The sequence below is a fragment of the Bidens hawaiensis genome, unplaced genomic scaffold, assembly GCF_021521415.1.
Source record: "Bidens hawaiensis isolate Kalapana, Puna unplaced genomic scaffold, B.hawaiensis_p1.1 tig00009224_1, whole genome shotgun sequence".
Lineage (NCBI taxonomy): Eukaryota > Viridiplantae > Streptophyta > Magnoliopsida > Asterales > Asteraceae > Bidens > Bidens hawaiensis.
In genome coordinates, this window is record NW_027491681.1 from 165,875 (window position 1) to 185,526 (window position 19,652).

At 33.6% G+C, this 19,652-nt stretch overlaps 1 protein-coding gene across 1 annotated transcript; it reads left to right on the forward strand.

Moving 5' to 3' along the window:
* The first annotated feature begins 4,886 nt into the window (after window positions 1-4,886).
* LOC143531695 (uncharacterized) lies at window positions 4,887-6,815 on the forward strand. The gene is made up of 4 exons (XM_077026938.1): window positions 4,887-5,390; window positions 5,508-5,585; window positions 5,990-6,052; window positions 6,530-6,815. The coding sequence occupies exons 1-4, from the start codon at window positions 4,944-4,946 to the stop codon at window positions 6,593-6,595; spliced, it is 654 nt and encodes a 217-aa protein (XP_076883053.1). The 5' UTR covers window positions 4,887-4,943; the 3' UTR covers window positions 6,596-6,815.
* Window positions 6,816-19,652: the final 12,837 nt, after the last annotated feature.

Below are 19,652 nucleotides of genomic sequence, written 5' to 3' on the forward strand. Positions count from 1 at the left end.
TTTAAAAAAATAAATAAATATGCACTCTAAAGTCCTAAACCTAAAGTCATACTTATATATAACATTTCACTAATGCCCATTAGAATCCACTATTATATTTTTAACGGATGTTATGATTTGCTCATATGATTTTTTGTTTCGAGTATGTTATCAATTTGTGTTTTTTTGTTTCATATTTGTTAAGGAGTATGTTTTTTTTTTTTTTTGGTTTCAAATATGTTATGGATTATGTATTAATTAAGACTTTTATGTTTGCTTTGAAATTTTTTATTTCATTACACATGTATTATTCATTGTATGTTTAAACAGGTCCCTTAACATGTCTTAACATGTTAACATGTTACTAAACAGGTTTGTGTTCGTGTTTGGAAAAAAAAGACACGATTAGTTACCGTGTCGTGTTCGTGTTTATTACGACAGGTCATTGTGTCTTATCGTGTCGTGTCCAACATGTTATGACCAGTGACGGATCTAGAAAATTTAGCCAGTGGGTGCAAAAAAAAGTTCAACCTAAAACTCGTCAATTCAAACTAAAACAAATCAAACCAAAATGGGTCGAGTAAAAAATTAACATTAAACAAACTATGTATAGAAAATTAAACAATAAATTTCATTAAAGATAAACAAATTACATATTACAATTGACCTCTACGTGAATTCATCCTTTTAAAGCGGGTCATTAAAGCTTCATCTGTAACACTTAAAAGTGCTTCTTTTTCAACACCACAAATTACACAAGCATTCAAAAATTCTTCATCAATTCAATTACCTAAATATGTATTTATGATCTTCATTGCCAAAAAAACATCTCTCAACCGTTGCCGTTGCAATATGCAAACTAATGTTAGCTTTAATAATCGATAAACCAAATGAAAAGAGATATGTTTCCTTGTTTCCACCATAACTCTAGCAAGGTCCGCAATACCTTTCAGATTAGCAAATCTTTCATCTTTTCGCACACTATCAATGTACAAGCCAAGTTGAGATGCATGAACTATTTTATCCCCGTTATCAAAATCATATGGATAAAACTCACACAATCTCATTAACTTTGAGGCATCAAACTTGAAAATGAATCAAACGGATTTAAACCAACATGTTTTTAAGTAAATCAGTGTTAATCTCATGATCACCACAAATTCTTGAATTTCCAAATCGACAACACTGTTGAAACAATAAAACTTATAATAATGTTGATTGGTGATTGTTTACCTTTGTCTTTTGGGTCTATAACAAGTGTCATCGACATAGTTTTCTACCATGTTCAAAATTTGAATACCGTATTTTTCACAAAACGAATGTATTTTCTCTAAAAGTTGACCATATCCATTTTCTCTATATTCTTGCAACTATCCTTTATTCGTTTCCACCAATGAACAACCTCCAAAATATCCTGTTCTCTTCTTTGTAGAGCTCGTGATAATACAATTGTGAGCCCTAAACTGTGTAACATCAATTGCAAATAAAAAACAAATTCATATGAGCTTAAATAGGCTAACATCTTGATTGCTTGATTTTGAGAAGAAGGATTATTGCATTTATCTCTAACACATATAATTTAAAAAAGTTAAGTTTGGGGCATTAAAAAAATTATGAATGGGTTAGGGATGAGCATTTTGTCCCAAATACCCGTACTTGTACTCACCCGTACCGATTTAGCCTATTTGGTACGGGTATTGGTACTCATTTTTGTTGAATTTTGGTACGGGTACAATCGGGTACAGGTACGGGTACATTTGGTATTTTGTACCTGTTAGGATTATATAAGAGTTTAATTGAGATTCTTCATATTTAATATATAAAATAAATTTTCCAACCATGTTATTATTGAACAAGTACCAAACGTTTATTCAAAATTAAATAATATAACATCCAAGACACAAACCAACAAACAAATCACTTAAAATCGGCGACCGAGTTAGGGTTCTTCAATACTATCTTATCATTAAATCGATGGCCAATTTGGTGCCTGTACTAATTTGGTACCCGTCACGTACCTGTGCAAGTACCGATACCCGAACTAATTCAAGTTGTTTGGTACTTATACCGGTACCGATTTCAAGATCGTCGAAAATTTGGAAATAAAAAAGCAAAGTGGTACAAAAACGGGTATCGTACCTAAATACCCGTACCAATAACCGTACCCGTACTCGTACGTTACCGAAAATTTGGTATGAGTATTGGTACGTGTTTTTATTGATTCTTGGTACGAGTACAAACGGGTACAAGTACGGGTACGGATACGGGTACTGTCCCACGCTCATCCCTAGAATGGGTCACTAAAATTTTTTTGGATGGGTCACTTGGGTTTTTGGACCTAATATATTACAAATTTATAAAGGAAACTATGGACTTGAGTGGGTGCAAACGCTCCCCCTAACCGAACACTGGATCCGCCCCTGGTTAAGACAACCCTACTGAAAACGCTGGCTGATTTGCCTAGAGTATTAATGTATCACACTTACATAGGGATATCAATGAGACGGTTAGACAAGGAATGACCATCGAAGTTTCATAACCAATTGTAAAACTGTTTCATAAACTAGTCGAGTATCTGATTATTAATTAATCTTAGAGTATAATTTGTATCTTTTTATTACCCTTTTTAAAATCTATACACTAGGAATATGGGTGTTCATCTAATCGACTAAAGAATATTCAAGTTAATCGAATCGAATAATCCAAATATCTTTTATTTTTGCTAGCATCGTATTATATGTCATATTCGAAATTCGATTCGACTTTCGATTCGACTCAAGTTCACTTATGTTAAAATTTTCAAAAACCATAATCATAAATACAGAACTAACAAATATAATATAAGTTCAAAGTAGCTACAATACCAAATAAAAAAAAATTCAAAATTAAGGTACAAAAAGTTTAAAAATCAAAACACTCAAAACGAAAAATCGATAACTAAATTAAACAATAATAGTATGGGCTAAGAAATTAATAGTTTGGGCTATTGGATTTAATTATTTTGTAATTTATGTTTTATGGTTTTGGCACACAATTATTAATATATATTAACATATAATTTGAATTCGAATCAAATATAAAATCATAAGTTCGTATTCGCTTCGTATTACACTTGTATACTCGAATACAAAATTTCCTATCTTAATAATCTAACTCGAATTAAATCGAATGGGATTTTGAAGACCCATAGTTAGGATTCACATGTATATTTCTAACCATTCTAAATTTTAAGTAGTTTTTGTTTTTAATAACTACACCAAACTCTAAATATGATAAATCACATATTTTATTACTCCAAATATATATGGTTTGAGTTGAAGTATCCTATTTGTGTTTTTGGACGGGTGACAGCTAATTCACACTGATATCTAAACTTGCAAAAGTTTATTTTTTCTAATAATCTCATAGCCGTTTCACATGTTTTGGTTTTGGGTTGCGTCTCCACACACTTATTGCTATGTAAAAAATTAGTTCATTTTCTCGTATAGTAATAATTTGATACTGAAATATAATAACCAAAATGAAGAAGAAGAAAAAAAAGAGTCAATTCATTGAGCTTTAACCCGACTAAAGTTGTATGCAGGCTAAGTTGGAGCTTGCTTATTTCTTGTGTGGTTAGAAATATTGAGTCGATGAAGCTACTTAAGGCGCTAGTGTATTACTTAGAATTTTAACATCAAGTGGTGCCCTATGGGCTCGGATTTACTTATTGCATAACACACAACAATGTTTGTAGGCCCAAAGGAAAATAGATGTCTAGGCTATAAGTAAACAACTGAGTTGATATTTAAAAGCGAGCATGCGGAACGTGTAATGTGATAAATGATATATCAATAGGTTGTGTGTGACTTATTTTTATGTTTTAGAAAATCTACTAAAAAAACATTATTGTATTATATTATTATTGTATAAAATTGAAATAACATTAAAAATAATTAAATAATAATAATAATAGAAGTAGAGGTGGGGAGGGAGCGTGAGACGACCTTGAGTTGAGACGCCTCTTTGATTCCATCTCGATCTCCTTATTCAATTCAATAAAGTGTTTAGGGTTTGAATTTGATGTTGAGTAGTTGATGATAGAAATGAAGAAGATCTAGGCTAGGGTTTGAAGTAGTTATGGCTGCTGCAGAGACCTCGCAAGTGACAATCACCTTAGGTCGCACTGGACAGGTAACCAACCACCTTATTATGCTATGCTATGCAAATTAATCATGTATTATTATTGGTAGCTGTTGTTGATTTGAGTGTGTGTATAGAGGAGGAACAGCTGCTGCTGTATTATTGGATAGAAGCAGCAACAGTGATCCGATTATCATTCCTGGAACTAAACGCCCTTCAGTTAGAGATAGATTAGGTGCTGCTCATCATACTAATACTAATACTAATACTAATACTAATAATAAAAGGTGAAGGTAGCCTTTGATTGAATGTTCTCAACTGCCATAGATACACCCACCAACCCACCCCTTTTTACTAGTAATACTAATACTGATTTTATGCTTCATATGGATGGATGGATGGTTACTTTCACTTTATTCCTCAGGTTGCGTGGACCTGCTGATGATGATCACGCTACATGGAATTTCAACTCTACTAATAGTAATACCTTGGATGGTAATCACTCTCTTCACCATCATTCTACTTTTTTCTCCCAACTTTTACCATCATTTCTAATTTTACTGTCTACTCTTTAAGATCTCCGTCTTAGTAAACACGATCTACGATTCAAAATCATCAAACACACACAAAGCAACAGCCAACATAACATAGTGGACCTTCGTGACATGCTGTCAAGGTCAACCCGTCCTTCAACTGCTAATTCCTATATCGACCCAAGGCATATACATGAGAGGCAGACCATGCCCAACCCAAGATATGATACACCCCGTGGGCATGTGTCTAGGGATGATAGACCTTGTGGGCGAGATGATGTGCTTGTGTCTAGGGGTGATAGACAAAGGATGGCTGAACCAATGGATGGTAGACAGGGTATGCCTGAGCCACGTGTGGTTAGAGACCGCGCGTTCAAGCTATATGATGTCAGACCACGTGAAACAGAAAGGCCCATTAGTGGGATGACAGGTCAATACACATCCTTGAGAACTTCAGAAGGTCCACCCCACATGGGCTTCGTAGGAGATTCTTACTCGCCATGGACCTTGGATCATATTAGGCGTAAATCACCAGATACTAGAGGTATATCACCACAGAGAAGGCGGGCATACGAAGATACTAGAGCAGTGGTGTATGACAATCGGGATGCCAGTGAGAATTCAAGGCCCGTGCCCCCCACATCATTTCTGTCAAAACCATCTCTTTCTGTTGGGCCAATGAAATCGGTGGGGGCTACGCCTTTTGTTGCCCCCAAACTTCCACCTCGTGGTAATGTGCAACGCAGTCAATATCCTGTTAAGCCACCTATCTTCTGTCTGCAGTCCTTGTTTAATTTGAGCTTTTACTTCAAAATACTCACTATTTATTTATTTATTTAAAAAAAAAAAATATTTGCTACTTGTTTCTTATAGGCAGAACCTATTACCGTGGAAGGTTTCTTGCGTTCGTTGGGATTGGAAAAGTATTTGATTTTGTTCAAGGTTGAGGAGGTACTAAGCATTGTTAACTAAGATCATTTCTTCTCATGATATGCAATATTCTTGTAAAGACGTCATAAAATGTATACTACATGAATTTTAATCATCAACTTTGATATGTTGTTTCTCTGCTTTATTCACACAAACTTTGCAAACAGATGCTACAGTCACTTTGTTGTTAACATGATCTTCTGATGGATGTGGTTCTGTAAATTCCTCTTAATTTAGCAGGCTTTCTTTGTATAGAATTGGCTGCGATTTTTTACTTAACGTATTTGATTATGATGGACCAAACACTGGAATTTTAGAACTTTTATATTTGATCTAAGATGTTTGTTGCTCTAAGTTTCTGTTTAAAGCTAATCTAGCACTCTTTTAAAAAGCAACTTTTATTTACTATTTCAATCGAATGTTAGGTTGATATGTCAGCTTTGAGCCAAATGGGGGACCGAGATCTCAAAGAGTTGGGAATACCTATGGTATGCTTTTCTTTATCACTATCAATTAAAGATTTGTTTGTTTTATCTTCATGAGTTTTTAAACGACCTGCTTGCTATGTGCGCATATAATGTATATATGCATTGGCCCCCGGGGGAGAAAAAGGGTGGGGGTGGAGCGCTAATTTTGACGTTATTTTACTAATATTGTGAAAATAACGTTAAAAGTGGCAGAAGGTTAATCATGCATCATGTTGGTGGCGTTGATAGCCGAAAGGCAAGGGTACATGCACCAATCGGCCGGTGTCCCAATGGCTGAGTGCTATGTGCCTTATGTCCAAGGCTTGATACAAAACTACCATCGAGCTGGGTCTCACCGGAAGCAACCTGAGACCCTACTATAGTTTTGCTATTGGTGGGATTTACTGAGTACGATGATGATGATCTTCATTAGTTTTTATTGATGTTTTATCATCAAATTTAGTTTTTTTTTACCTTTTTTAATTCTTGTTTTGACAGGGACCTAGGAAAAAGATACTCCTGGCTGTGCTTGCACGCGGCGGAAGTGGAAGGCAAGAAAGATGAGCCATGAAAGTATATTGTAGTTGATTTACAACAAGCCTTCATACCAAATCTTGATATTAAGAGTGTGTGGTATGATAACTTTTATTTGTGTTGCGAGTCAAAATAGTGGGACAATGGATGTTTATTTTTTTTTTCATTAGATTTTGTGCATTATTTGTTGTTCTTTTGAGTGTTAACAATTGTACATTTCTTTAAGAAATGAAGGGATGATTTTGGTTTATGATGCAACTTATTGTTTGTGTTGGGTTTAAAAAAAATATGGAATCAATGGTCAATTGTCAAATGTGTAAATAGTACTGACTGTGTGGCACGCCATGTAAAAAGCTAAACAAAATTCTAGCAGTCTTAAGATATCTACCACCTATATTATGGGCGTGTACGGGACGGTTTGGTTCGGTTTTGAGCAGTCATCGAAACGAAAGCGAGAAATTTGGTTAACGGAGAATATTAAGTGGTCTGTTTTAGGTTAATCTGTTGTTGGTATGGGTTTGGTATGTTTCATATAACAATTGCATTTGATAAAAGAGGCCAATAAATATGATTTTGTACCTGCTTCTTTATATTTATACTAGTTTGAGGCCCGTGTATTACACGGGTAATTGTTGAAAATTTTAAACTTTAACCATTAAGTGGAATACGGTCAGCAAATTGATCATATATTGTTAATACAATTACAATTAAATTAAAATTGCAGAATTACATTACTAAGATTATACAGATATGTTACAAATAGGTAAAAACTTCCTTTTACACTACATTTGTGATTGTATTAGCATGTATACATTGTTTATTAAAAATTAAAATTTTTAGTCCATGTCTGCTGATAACACTTAATAAAGTAGCATATAGGTTTGCTTATAACTCTTGATATATCTATATATAGTTGTCCGAATGACAAAAAAAAGTTCTCTAAATACATACTAACTCTAGACAAATGATAATATATATATATCCAGAGAAATCTGCATTTTGCCTCCCTAGTTTATATCGTCGTTCGACAGGTTAACCACTGAAAAAGATTTTGCGAACTTTGACTCCTTGTGTTTCTCCGGCGGGTTGTTCTGACTCCTGACGTCAGTTGACTGTTGGTATTTTAGTAATAATACCAACATATTAAGGGTATTTTAGTAATCTTCTTTTAATAAATAATAAATATAATAATAATATTAATAATTATAATAATAATAATAGCAACAACAACATCGTAAGCTTCATCATCATCACCAGATCTCATCTTCATCATCATCAACCTTAAATCCTCAAACCCACCACCAACTCTTAATCTCATCATCTTCATCTCAACTCTTAATCTCATCATCAGTTTCATAACAATTAATCAAATCCTCAAACCCTAGATTTCATCACTCAAACCCTCAAATCTCTCAAATCTCACCACCAATCGCTTCAGTAATTCAACCACCGCACCCATAAATCATTCCGATCAAAACCCCTAACTTCCAGCACCACGCCGCCGCCACGGCAACCGCCGCCGCCATGGATTCCGGCCATCACGTTGTTTTCGGGCGAAAAGTTTCTTAAAAACGGCCCGTTTCGTTGTTTTTGGGCGAAAAGTTTCTTAAAAAACGGCCCGTTTCGTTGTTTTCGGGCGAAAAGTTTCTTAAAAAACGGCCCGTTTCGTTGTTTTCGGACGAAAAGTTTGTTAAAAAACGGCCCGTTTCGTTGTTTTCGGACGAAAAGTTTGTTAAAAAACGGCCCGTTTCGTTGTTTTCGGACGAAAAGTTTGTTAAAAAACGGCCCGTTTCGTTGTTTTCGGACGAAAAGTTTGTTAAAAAACGGTCCGTTTTGTTGTTTTCGGGCGAAAAGTTTCTTAAAAATGGCCCGTTTCGTTGTTTTCGGACGAAAAGTTTGTTAAAAAACGGCCCGTTTCGTTGTTTTCGGGCGAAAAGTTTGTTAAAAAACGGCCCGTTTCGTTGTTTTCGGACAAAAAGTTTGTTAAAAAACGGTCCGTTTCGTTGTTTTCGGACTAAAAAACGGCCCGTTTCGTTGTTTTCGGACGAAAAGTTTGTTAAAAAACGGCCCGTTTCGTTGTTTTCGGACAAAAAGTTTGTTATAAAACGGCCCGTTTCGTTGTTTTCGAACGAAAAGTTTGTTAAAAAACGTCCCAGTTTCGAAACTTTTTGGGCGAAAAGTTTCTTAAAAAACGGCCCGTTTCGTTGTTTTCGGACGAAAATTTTACTAAAAACGAGTCGTTTCGTTGTTTTCGGGCGAAAAGTTTACTAAAAAACGAGTAGTTTCGTTGTTTTCGGGCGATAAGTTTACTAAAAAACGAGTCGTTTCGTTGTTTTCGGGCGAAAATTTTACTAAAAAACGAGTCGTTTCGTTGTTTTCGGGCGAAAAGTTTACTAAAAAACGAGTCGTTTCGTTGTTTTCGGGCGAAACGTTTACTAAAAAACGAGTCGTTTGGTTGTTTTCGGACGAAAAGTTTACTAAAAAACAAGTCGCTTCGTTATTTCCAAGTGAAATTTTAAATAAACGAGTATTAAATTTGTACAAAAAAATGGTTTTAAAAATGCGTTTAAAAAAATGATGAATATAGAGAATATAAATTACAAATTGTATAAAAGTTTCAATTCTTGGTTCAGTTCAAATGGTGAATATATATTACATATTGTATAGATTTATTAAATGTTAGTTCAGTTCAACTGGTTGGTGTTGTGTGTTATCAAACTGGGGGTCGGGGTTCGAAACCCACTATTTACACGAAATTTAATTATAGGCTCAGGGGCAAAATGGTCATTTCAGCGTTTTTTGGTCGGTCAACTGACGGCAGGGAGACAGATTGACCCGCCCAAATATCACAGTGGTCCATATTTCGCAAAATATTTTTCAGTGGTTAACCTGTCGAACGATGATATAAACCAAGGAGACAAAATGCAGATTTCTCACATATCCATGATACTAATAAAAAAATATTCATACACATAATATATCATAGCTTTTAATTAATTAATATGATGTCATTTGAGAACATCTCCTCATGTTTATATAAAAAAAACATGATTATTCCAAAAACCATATACCTGAACTTTAATGATATAATTATCCTTAAAATCTTTACAATTTGAAATTGATAATGATAAATTTGTTGTCATTAATATTCTGTGTATGACAAATTTTTAATTGACTTTATATTTTACAATTAAAAATTGTATAATCAAGCAACATAAAAACCGAAAATTTAAATATAACAAAATGATTTGTTGATTTCATATGAATGTGAATGCCAGGAAAATGAAAAATACATACTAACATTAAAACCATGTTCAAATAATAGTGATTATTCTGAGTTAAAAGAATATTAGAAGATTTAAAGTTTATAAAATGAATGTAGCGATTCTTATTTATAATCGTTGAAAGTAGGGCTGCCACTTTTACCCGTAACATGAAACCCAACCCAAGAAAACCCGTACATGAACCCAAACTAACATGACCCGAGAAATTCGAACCCAAGAAAATACTAACCCGAACCTGAACCGAAGTAACTCAGGTTGGTTATTTGGTCCGAATTCTAGATTTTGGGTCAACCCGAAAACGTTTAGATTTAATATCATATGTATTTTTAGGTATTAAAGGTTAAGTCTTAGCCGCTGACGTTATTAGAATTTAGTCCAAGTCAATTGTTCTCATTCCACATATTATGAATCGAATGTTTATTGTTTATTATTTTGAATATAAACCATAATGAACACTTTAATTAACACTTCAAAGTTCACTAATCGTCTCTTGTTAATCCATATGGAGAATATTTATTATATGTAGTAATGGATTTAGTTAGAATAAACCTATAATTTTAATGTCATATATTGAAATGACTTAAAAGATAAGGGTCATATATGAAAATTGGTGAAAAAAAGGTGAGGATGACTATGGTATTAACAAGTGGCAAAAATGCTATGCTTTTATTAGAGTAGATAAATAGATAGATTTTATGGTCCAAAACTTTTTTATTTTCTTCTTATAGCAACACAAAGGTTTTAGTGAAATGAATGTCATTCTCACTTTAATAGGACGGTAAAATGATTAAGATGTGAAATAGGAGGTTAGGTGTTCAAACCCTCATTCAAAAAAAAAAAAGAAAAAGAAAAGAAAAGAATGCGAGGCTCTTTCTAACTTACCCTATATGCAAAAAAATAAAATAAACCATGTTTGTAGAACAGAAGAATTATTATTTTTATTAAAATATTGTTAGTTTTGTCAAGATATGACATATCAACGTAAGAGTAGGTATAAGTATAACGTTAGTTATGATGAGGGACGTGGAGTAAATGCACGTGAATAGGATTAATTGAATGAGGTAAATGGTTTTGAGGTATTTATGACTAGTGGTCTGTGTCACTCTCACTTGGTAGCTAAGTATGAATTGAGGAATAACGGCTTACACTTTCGCTCTTCCTTCACATGATGTGAATGTTTCGGTTCATGTTAAATTCTTAACTCCATAGGCGGATATGGAGTGCTAGAAGGGTGGGCCATTGACCACCGTTTAAACCAAATTTATAGTGTAATAGATAGCTCAATTTTCTTGTTTTAGTCTAAATGTCAACTTTTCAAAATATCAAGCCCAATGCTCAAACAAATTAAAATCTTACGTTAATCGGTTAGTTTTGATTTTTCTTCTTAATTGTGTAATAGATAGCCTAACTTTTGTTTTAGTCTACACTCTCAAAAACCTCAAGCCCAAGGCTCAAACCAACCAATTATAATATAATCCTAATTAGCTAATTTTGTGCTATCATGAATCAACCTTCTGACTCTTAGACACTGCTTAACTTCTCATCTTCTACCTCCCATTGTGTCGCCCCAGTGCCACCACCGCCCGCTGGTCAACCTTGTCGGTCGCCGCTTTTTATTGTACCCCTTACAAAATTTTATGTATCCGCCACTGATCCATATCAATTAAGTTTGATGTATCCGTACACAACAGAAAAATATATGCTTTTATTTTATGTATTTTAGTTTCTATGACACGTTAGTCATACAAAACACACACTCCTTGACTTCAGTTCAACTTTGTATTAGGTACATAACATTTATCAATATTATATTGATTAAATAAAAAGGATTATTCCCTAAATCTCGCTTGTTATTTATATGGTACCATTTATTAAGAAACTAGAAACGGCGGGATTGAGATAACCATTTCTATTTTCTAACATTGTTATGGGAAAAGCTAGCACAATTATAGATTATCCAGATATCTTGATAGAATACTTTAAAATCATTAAGCAATTTCTCACACATCTGTATCAAAGTCACAATGAATATCACAGTTTGTCCTATAGTTAGAAAAAACTAGGGATTAATAGTAACTAAGTACAACAGCTACAACTCTACAAGTGTAAGAGTTGTAAAGTAAAGGTTGTTGGCAGAAATAAACCAAATCATGAAATGATTAAAGTACAAATATTTTTACCAATCAACTTTTTTTTGAACAACTATTTTTACTAATAAACTATTTACGTGTTTTAACTACACAAAAGATAAAGGGCTAAAATACATCATTGAGTCATTAGATTAAGTTGTTGAATAACTAGGTGGCTATGTGGTTTGTGGTGTGGTTTTCAGTACACTAAAAAGTAAAAACAGAAAAAAACATGGAATGCCAAGAACCAAATGTTGCAAAATGAATGATATTAATAAACTAAACGACACAATAACTTATTAAACTCCAAAACATCATTTGAACTAAATGTGATCTTGGACTCATAAGACACGAACGATTAACAAAGCATTACCTTAAATATTTGTCGCAGGAAGAGCCAAATAAGTGACCAAATCGCTATCTTCACAACAGCAGTTGCACGAATGTGAGCTCGTAAGGAGTATCCAAAGAAGTAAAACATATATACGCTAAATTGAGCAGTTTGAAGATGATACTGGTCTAGAAAAAAGAGACCCACTAAGGCAGATACGTGATGGTATGTATGTTGCCGGAGAAGGATCCCGTCGACTGACACCCATCACCACCACTGTCGAAACAACGACCGGGACACCATCTCCATCGCCGTTGTCGAAGGTGATGGCCAAGTTTTTCTTTACCATAGTGGGTGGGGAGAGGGTCAATCACAACCAACTAACAAAGTAAACCATGGTACAACCTTTATTTTATAATGTACAAATGCAAATGCACAACAAAGTTGCTTTTATACACACACACATAATATGACTACTGTAGGGGTATGGTACTAAACCCGGCTTACGACCTTAATTTATTATGTTTGGCTTATTTTATTATATGGACTAATACAATATTATTGGGCTGAGGGGGTTTTGTGGAGGTAACCCTAACTGGGCTAGGCCCATTAGGGTACCATGATGGTGGCCATGAGGCTCTCTATATAAGGAGGTCTCCACCTTCTTATTAAGGGGTCATGCTCAGTAAGAGCTGTCATCATATCTTTTTTGTGTCTGTAAACAAGAGATCCTCGAGATTTCTTAGCAGTCACCTCCACACCCCCAAAAAGCCATTGCAGATCTCAAGCTAGCCGGAGAAGAAGATCAAGGCGCAGCTCGTTCATCCCGAAGACCCGGGAACATCGTCATGGATCAGGTCAGATTCATCTCATGTTTCTACAACTACTTATGATCGGTGCAAACCTTGTTGTAAGTAAAATAAACAATTAATGATCGGTGTTGATATGTAGCTCAAGTAATTGAGGTGAGTTTTCCAAAGACTTTCAATTAAAAAAAATGGATGTCTTAGTTTAAAGTCTCATATGTGATAAAAAAAAATATAAGGTTTTAGGTTGGACCATATGGTTTTCTCACTTATGGTAGGTATCCTAATGAGGTCCTAATAGTGATCTCCGATACTCGAGGAATGAAAATGAGCCAGTGGACCAGTGAACAATCAATGATCCAAATTAGCCGAAAATGATTGGTGTTAATTATTAGAATCAAACAGACAACCCTTTTTTTTTCTAGAAACTTGTTTGTGTGTATTGTGGTTAAAACTATTATTTAATTCACATAGTTGTTGGCTTACTTTTTTTTAGTTAGACCCGTTTCCTGTTTCAAATATCGGTCCAAACCGTCTACTAATCAAATCCAGTAAATATAACTTTTAGGCCGTGGGATATGACTTTAATCGACAAAGAATGTTTTCATAATATTAAATAAACTCAAACTTCAATCTATTAGAATATATATTTAATACCAAAGCTATATCTTAGGTCTATCAGTATCAAAGTGTTAGATAAGATTTGTCTTTCTAAGAAGGGGAGTTCAAGTACTGACTAACGTCACATGACCGGTCAAAGATAAAAAGTTGTGTTACCTACCCATCTTAACTAGTTATTGTATGTAGGATGTCGAAGCACATAGGGTTTATGGTCAGTGTTTAAGCATAATTGATTACTTAAGTAAGCTATTCGTAGAATTATATGGATTTTGATTACTTGAGAAACATTGAATTTGATTCCTGGATTTTTAAAACATAAACAAATTAACTTTGATTTAAGCGGTCAATGATATCGACTAAATAACAACTCAAATATGAGACTTGTAAACAAATATTAAATATATGATGGTCCGGGTTCTAGGTTGTGTTCAAAAACATGTAGCTTAGGGGCTGTTTGGCAAGTGCTGATCATTAAGTGCTAAACTAGTAAGAGGTCTGAATGAATAAGAGACTCTGAACCAGTAAGTGCTGAACCAGGAAATGTTGTTTGGTTGGATCTCTGATTGATTATAGAGAATGACTATTTTACCCCTCTTAACTATTTCGTATTGAATAAAATATTGTTGGTCAGAACTTTTAATGGCTACGCTGAAAGATGAATAATTATAAAATGGAAATACTAAACATCACTAAAAACCCAATTACACATAAATCCTCCAAAATCCAAGGAAACATACTAAAATCCAAATACAAATTAATATTTACGTACAATTTTAATCATTTGAAATTTGTTGACTAGCTATTTGGTCACGCAAACTAATCATATACTCAATGCCTTGTCTCTGTGCAACGTTGTAAACGTAAATATTTCATTAATGTTACAAGCGACAGGAGTTTGCGCAACATAACATCTGTCCTTTTGCATCTTTTGTTCATAAGTTTTCTTCTACTTCCAAGTTCGGCCATGATGTCTTCTACCTCACCTCCAATTCACATGATTTTTTCTACTTCAAGTTCTGCAATTTTTTTTTATCTTATCTCAAACTGATCCACATAATGGATATGGCTTTAATAACTCTAAAGCATATCAGTATACTCTATATGCTTAACATGAAGAGCTTCAATAGCCACATGTAACTGATTAACTTCCTCCATTAATTCATCAATCTTATTTTTTTGAATAATTGCATCTGAGACATATAAAATCAAAATATTAAAGTATTTGAATTAAGTAGGCACTCATTATAATGACAGGTAAAGGAAATTGACCTCAAATAAGGTCAACACTGACCTTCTGCGGATGAAACCTCATGCAAGGATTGATCAATGGATACGTTCGTGGTATTATAGAATTTAGCGAACCTAACCAAACCAGATTCTTCTATAAAGCAATTTCAGTAGTCTTCAGAGCACGCCTAAATTTTTAAAATGTGGCCCGGAAAACGGATGTAACCGGTGGACGAAGAAAGCCACATTCTCATCACAACATCAACGTATAACATAAACGAATCCTAAATGGTACTAGTACAAATCGCCATACCATTAAAATACGACTTGCATTCACCAATAATAACAGGAGTGAAGTAATAACCATAAACAACAACAGTTGTGCTATTCGTTTATTTTGTTTCATAACGGATAATAAATGTTTGAAAAACTAAAAAAAATGGTTGGCGTGCAAGGCATGAAGTAATAAGCTGCACCAGAACCACAGGGATTGCATGGGCTTATACCATAACTTATAGCAACCTGGGTTCAAACCGGTCAAACTTGACCGTTTGACCTTTTTAACCACGAGCTTGGTATCGACCGGTCAAACCCGATCCTTTGCCTTTTGAATCACGAGCTGAGCTCGAGCTAGAATAAGAGCACAAATCAAATCAAGGTCAAACTTCATAAGACACCACAAATTAAACGGAGTTCAGGTTCGACTTTGAGCAGGTCAAAATGTGCCAACGTTGGCTAATTGGTCTAAGGTCAAAACCAATATTTATGTTGATGTATTATTTCTCATCTTGGCTTTAGGTTGTATTGATAGAAGAAAGTGAATTGTAAAAGTTTTAACGAGCCAAGCTTGGCGTGTTTTGACTTACTCGAGCTCAAAGTCGGTTAGATTCATGTTCTTTTTTAAAGGTCGAACTCAGTTTAATTTGAGCTCTTTTTCTAAACCTTGAATTTTTTTTTTTTTTTTGATAATTTATGAAACTGGAAATCAAAGAGTTATTTAGAATGGCCAGATGGCCACTTTCTCAGTCAAAATCCTTCATGACCGGAGGCGAGTTGTTCTATTGTCTTAAATTAAATTCATAAACCAATCATCTCAAGTAAATAGAAAGAAACAAAATCTAATATCAACACCCGTTAGCGCATCACCTAACAAAGTATCAACAATCTCCAATATGATACACGTCCCATTAATAGATACAGTTGGAAGAAGGTAATTACCTGATTAGCAGCTATTCATCAGTTTGCGAATCCAAAATACAGTAGATACATTAAGCAAAGTCATTCTTCATCGGATAGTATAACACGAAATACACTAGCTGATTGGAGTGCCCGACCCATGGCGGCGGTGTACCCACATATACAGAAGAAGTTGATCCAGAATTCCCCGGAGATTCTTACTCACAATTAATTAATTTAAGTTTTTATATGCAGTGTGCAAAAATCCTAACCATGCGTTCCGATTAGTCCCCACTTCACTAATTAATTTTGGGCAAGTCGGCCAATTAATCTGTCATTGGTCAAATCAGCCAAAATGGAGGTTTCCGGCGAGATTCCGACCAAAGTTATAGGTTTCTGGCGAGATTCCATAAAAAAATTAGCGATTTTCAACAAGACTCCAGCCAATTTCTGGCCAATATATATATATGTATGTATGTATATATAAAACTGAAAATTACATATAAAAATGTGTGTTAGTATATATAAAATTGTAAATTATACATTAAGTAGGGGTGTTCTCCGGGTTCGTTTTACGGTTTCGGGTTTTTCGGGCCGGCCCTTCGGGTTTCAAAGTTTTAAATCTTGACCCGAAACCCAACCCGAATCTCTCACGGGTTTTTGGGGTTCGGGTAATTCGGTTTCAGGTTTTTTTGGGTTTCGAGTATTCGAGAAAACAAAAAAATTTAAAAACTACAATGTTATTTTTAAAACAACATATTATTGTTTGCTTGTAAGCAAATGATCAAACAATAAACCAACGTAATTTGACAAAAACAATCCAAAAGAAGAGTAAAACTAACTAAAACCATAATCGTCTTCTATCGGGTGTGATTTGGTCTTTGGTCTTTTGATTACGATTGCTATTAGTAATAAACGGAAAACATAAATTAACAATAAACAATCGATCTTTAATAGTTGTAATGACAACAATCGATTAGGACCATATTTTGATAACGTTAGTGTCTAAGACTATATTTAATTTCAAAACTAAAAGTTTATTCGGGTTCACCCGAAACTTATAAATCAAACCCGAGAACTAACCCGAATTACTTCGGTTCGGGTTAGTCTTTTCTCGGGTTTAGGTTTTTCGGGTCGGGTTAGTTCGGGTTCGGGACGTGTTTTTTCGGGTTGGGTTTTGGGTTTCAGGTAAAAGTGACAGCCCTAACATTAAGTCCGATCCGATTAATCTCGATTAATCGCTAGACCTCACCTTACCGTTCGACTATCGACTAGCAATTTCTACAACACTGATTACATGATTAATTAACGTGATATCTTATTGGAGAAATCTAAAAACATGTTCACTCAAAAAATAAAATGCACTATAAAATGTTTAATTGATGCCCACTTGTTCAGATATAAAATATGCATGTATGATGACTTCATACCTACTTGGAATTTTTCCTTTAAAGCAACCAAAAAAAGATTACATCTCTTTTTTAACAAGTGGGAATTGACCTTAATGGTGGTGGAAGGAAGGAAGGTAATTAATCCACTAGTATTATAGATTTTTCTACTACGAGACAATGGAATAAAACAAGCAATTTAATATTAAGATGGAACTTATAGGAATTATATGGTAAAGTAGACTTTTATTCACCTTAATATATGCTTTTAGAGTATTGATTAATGTGGTTTGTTTGGTCCAAGAAGATATGTCTAGATCTCAATGAAAACCCTCCTACCATATTATATCCATAAAATATTACATATTTATAATATACTATATAATGAAAATTCCAAAAAATAAAATAAATATTTTAATCATCCATTAAACTTTTCTGTATGCTCGCACATGTATCTCACAAAGACATAAACTGAATATTACATAAGCCATGTGATTTATACACTATTCTTTTTACGTTTCAATCTTTTATTCTTAAAAATAACTTGTTTGGAAAACTTATAGTTTAGTAAGATGTGTATAGTCGTATTATTTCTTGAGTACCTGAAAATTCTTGTTGGTTGTGATAAAATACATAAATTTTGAAGTAGTTCAATTGAGTGTGTGAGTTGATCGTTTAAAAAAAATAATTTGTTTAGAATAAACTATCACTATATGTCTAATAATAATAATAATAATAATAATAAGTATGGGATGCTTTAATCACCAAGCATCCACTTTACATTACTCCTGCTTTTGGCAACAACTCACTCTTCCATCATATTATATAACGGCATGATGGAAATTGAGTTTAAATTTGGCTTCTTTTTTTTTTTTTTTTTTTTTATAGTTGTATATTGAATTTTAGGTTCAAACATTGTATATGAACATGATCTTCCACCATGAATCAACAGGATCATCAATACTTTATATTATATCATATCACGTTCTCTCTTTTTTATTGTGTACTTTTAAAGGTTGTTTCTCTTCTATATATATATATAGGAATTCTGATATCCTATTGTTTGATCCTAGATAGTTTTAAGCTTTATAATAAAAACTGAGATTGACACATTTTTTTAGCAGAGAAGGAATTTCTTATTAAGCAAGATGTTTAGACTTTAGATGCTTAATTAGTTTATATATCCACAAACGGTGTTTCTAATTTAAAACTTTATATTAAATGGAGAAATTGCTTAATGAAAATCACCCAAATCTCATAAGGGCGCTACCATTATTCACTAATAATCAAGCAATCCAACATTAGTCTAGAAGATGAACTTTCATTGATAAATCACCAGCATGATTTCTATCGCCTTTCGTTCCTCATTCTACCTTGAACTTATCACACCACACAAAAGGTTATAATCGTACTCTTTCAATAAAGTAAAAAAATGAGGTTTATGTGTCAAGCATGCATTCAGTTCTATCGTAATTTTCCCTTCTAATCTTCCAATCTCTCTTCTCATTCATTTTAGTTGTTCATGAACTATAGGTCAAAACCATTTTGGTAATTGGGTTATAAGTAGTCAATTTTCCCTCATAATCTTCAAAACTCTCACCCATTTATTCTAGCTATTCATGGATCATTGGTCAAAAAACCTTTTTAGCAATTAGACTATAAAAGTAGTCAGGAAATAAAAGTAAAATATTGATTGGAGATCAAACAAGTAGAAATATGAAGTTAAATAGAAAATAGCCAAGAACAATTTTTCTAGGGTTGGTTTGCTCCTTTGATGTCCAGTTTTTTTCCCTTGAACACAATCTGTTGCAATATCCAAGGTAATTAACAAACGTGGTCTAAAACTATTAATATTGGACGACGATGGAAATACTTGTAATAAAACAACAAATGTTGTATATAAAGAGATTTTCTTAATTTTATAAATTTAATATTTTAGACTTTAACATTGTTTTTCTTTATTTAAATAAAAAGTCAGGATTTAAGGCTTTTAGAAAACTGCTTTTAACCCTTTTAAAAAGCTAAAATAAAAAGATTTTTATGATTGCCAAACACATTTTAACTTATTGACTTTTTGAAAACACCAATAAGCCAATAAGCATGTTTTAAACTCAATATATCCCAA

Bases quoted from the DNA above. Each gene is read 5' to 3' on its own strand.
- LOC143531695 (XM_077026938.1), top strand. From the start codon at position 4,944: ATGGCTGAACCAATGGATGGTAGACAGGGTATGCCTGAGCCACGTGTG. The intron at 5,586-5,989 runs GTACTAAGCATT...ATCGAATGTTAG, and splicing joins TTTTGTTCAAGGTTGAGGAG to GTTGATATGTCAGCTTTGAG. The intron at 6,053-6,529 runs GTATGCTTTTCT...TTGTTTTGACAG, and splicing joins AAGAGTTGGGAATACCTATG to GGACCTAGGAAAAAGATACT.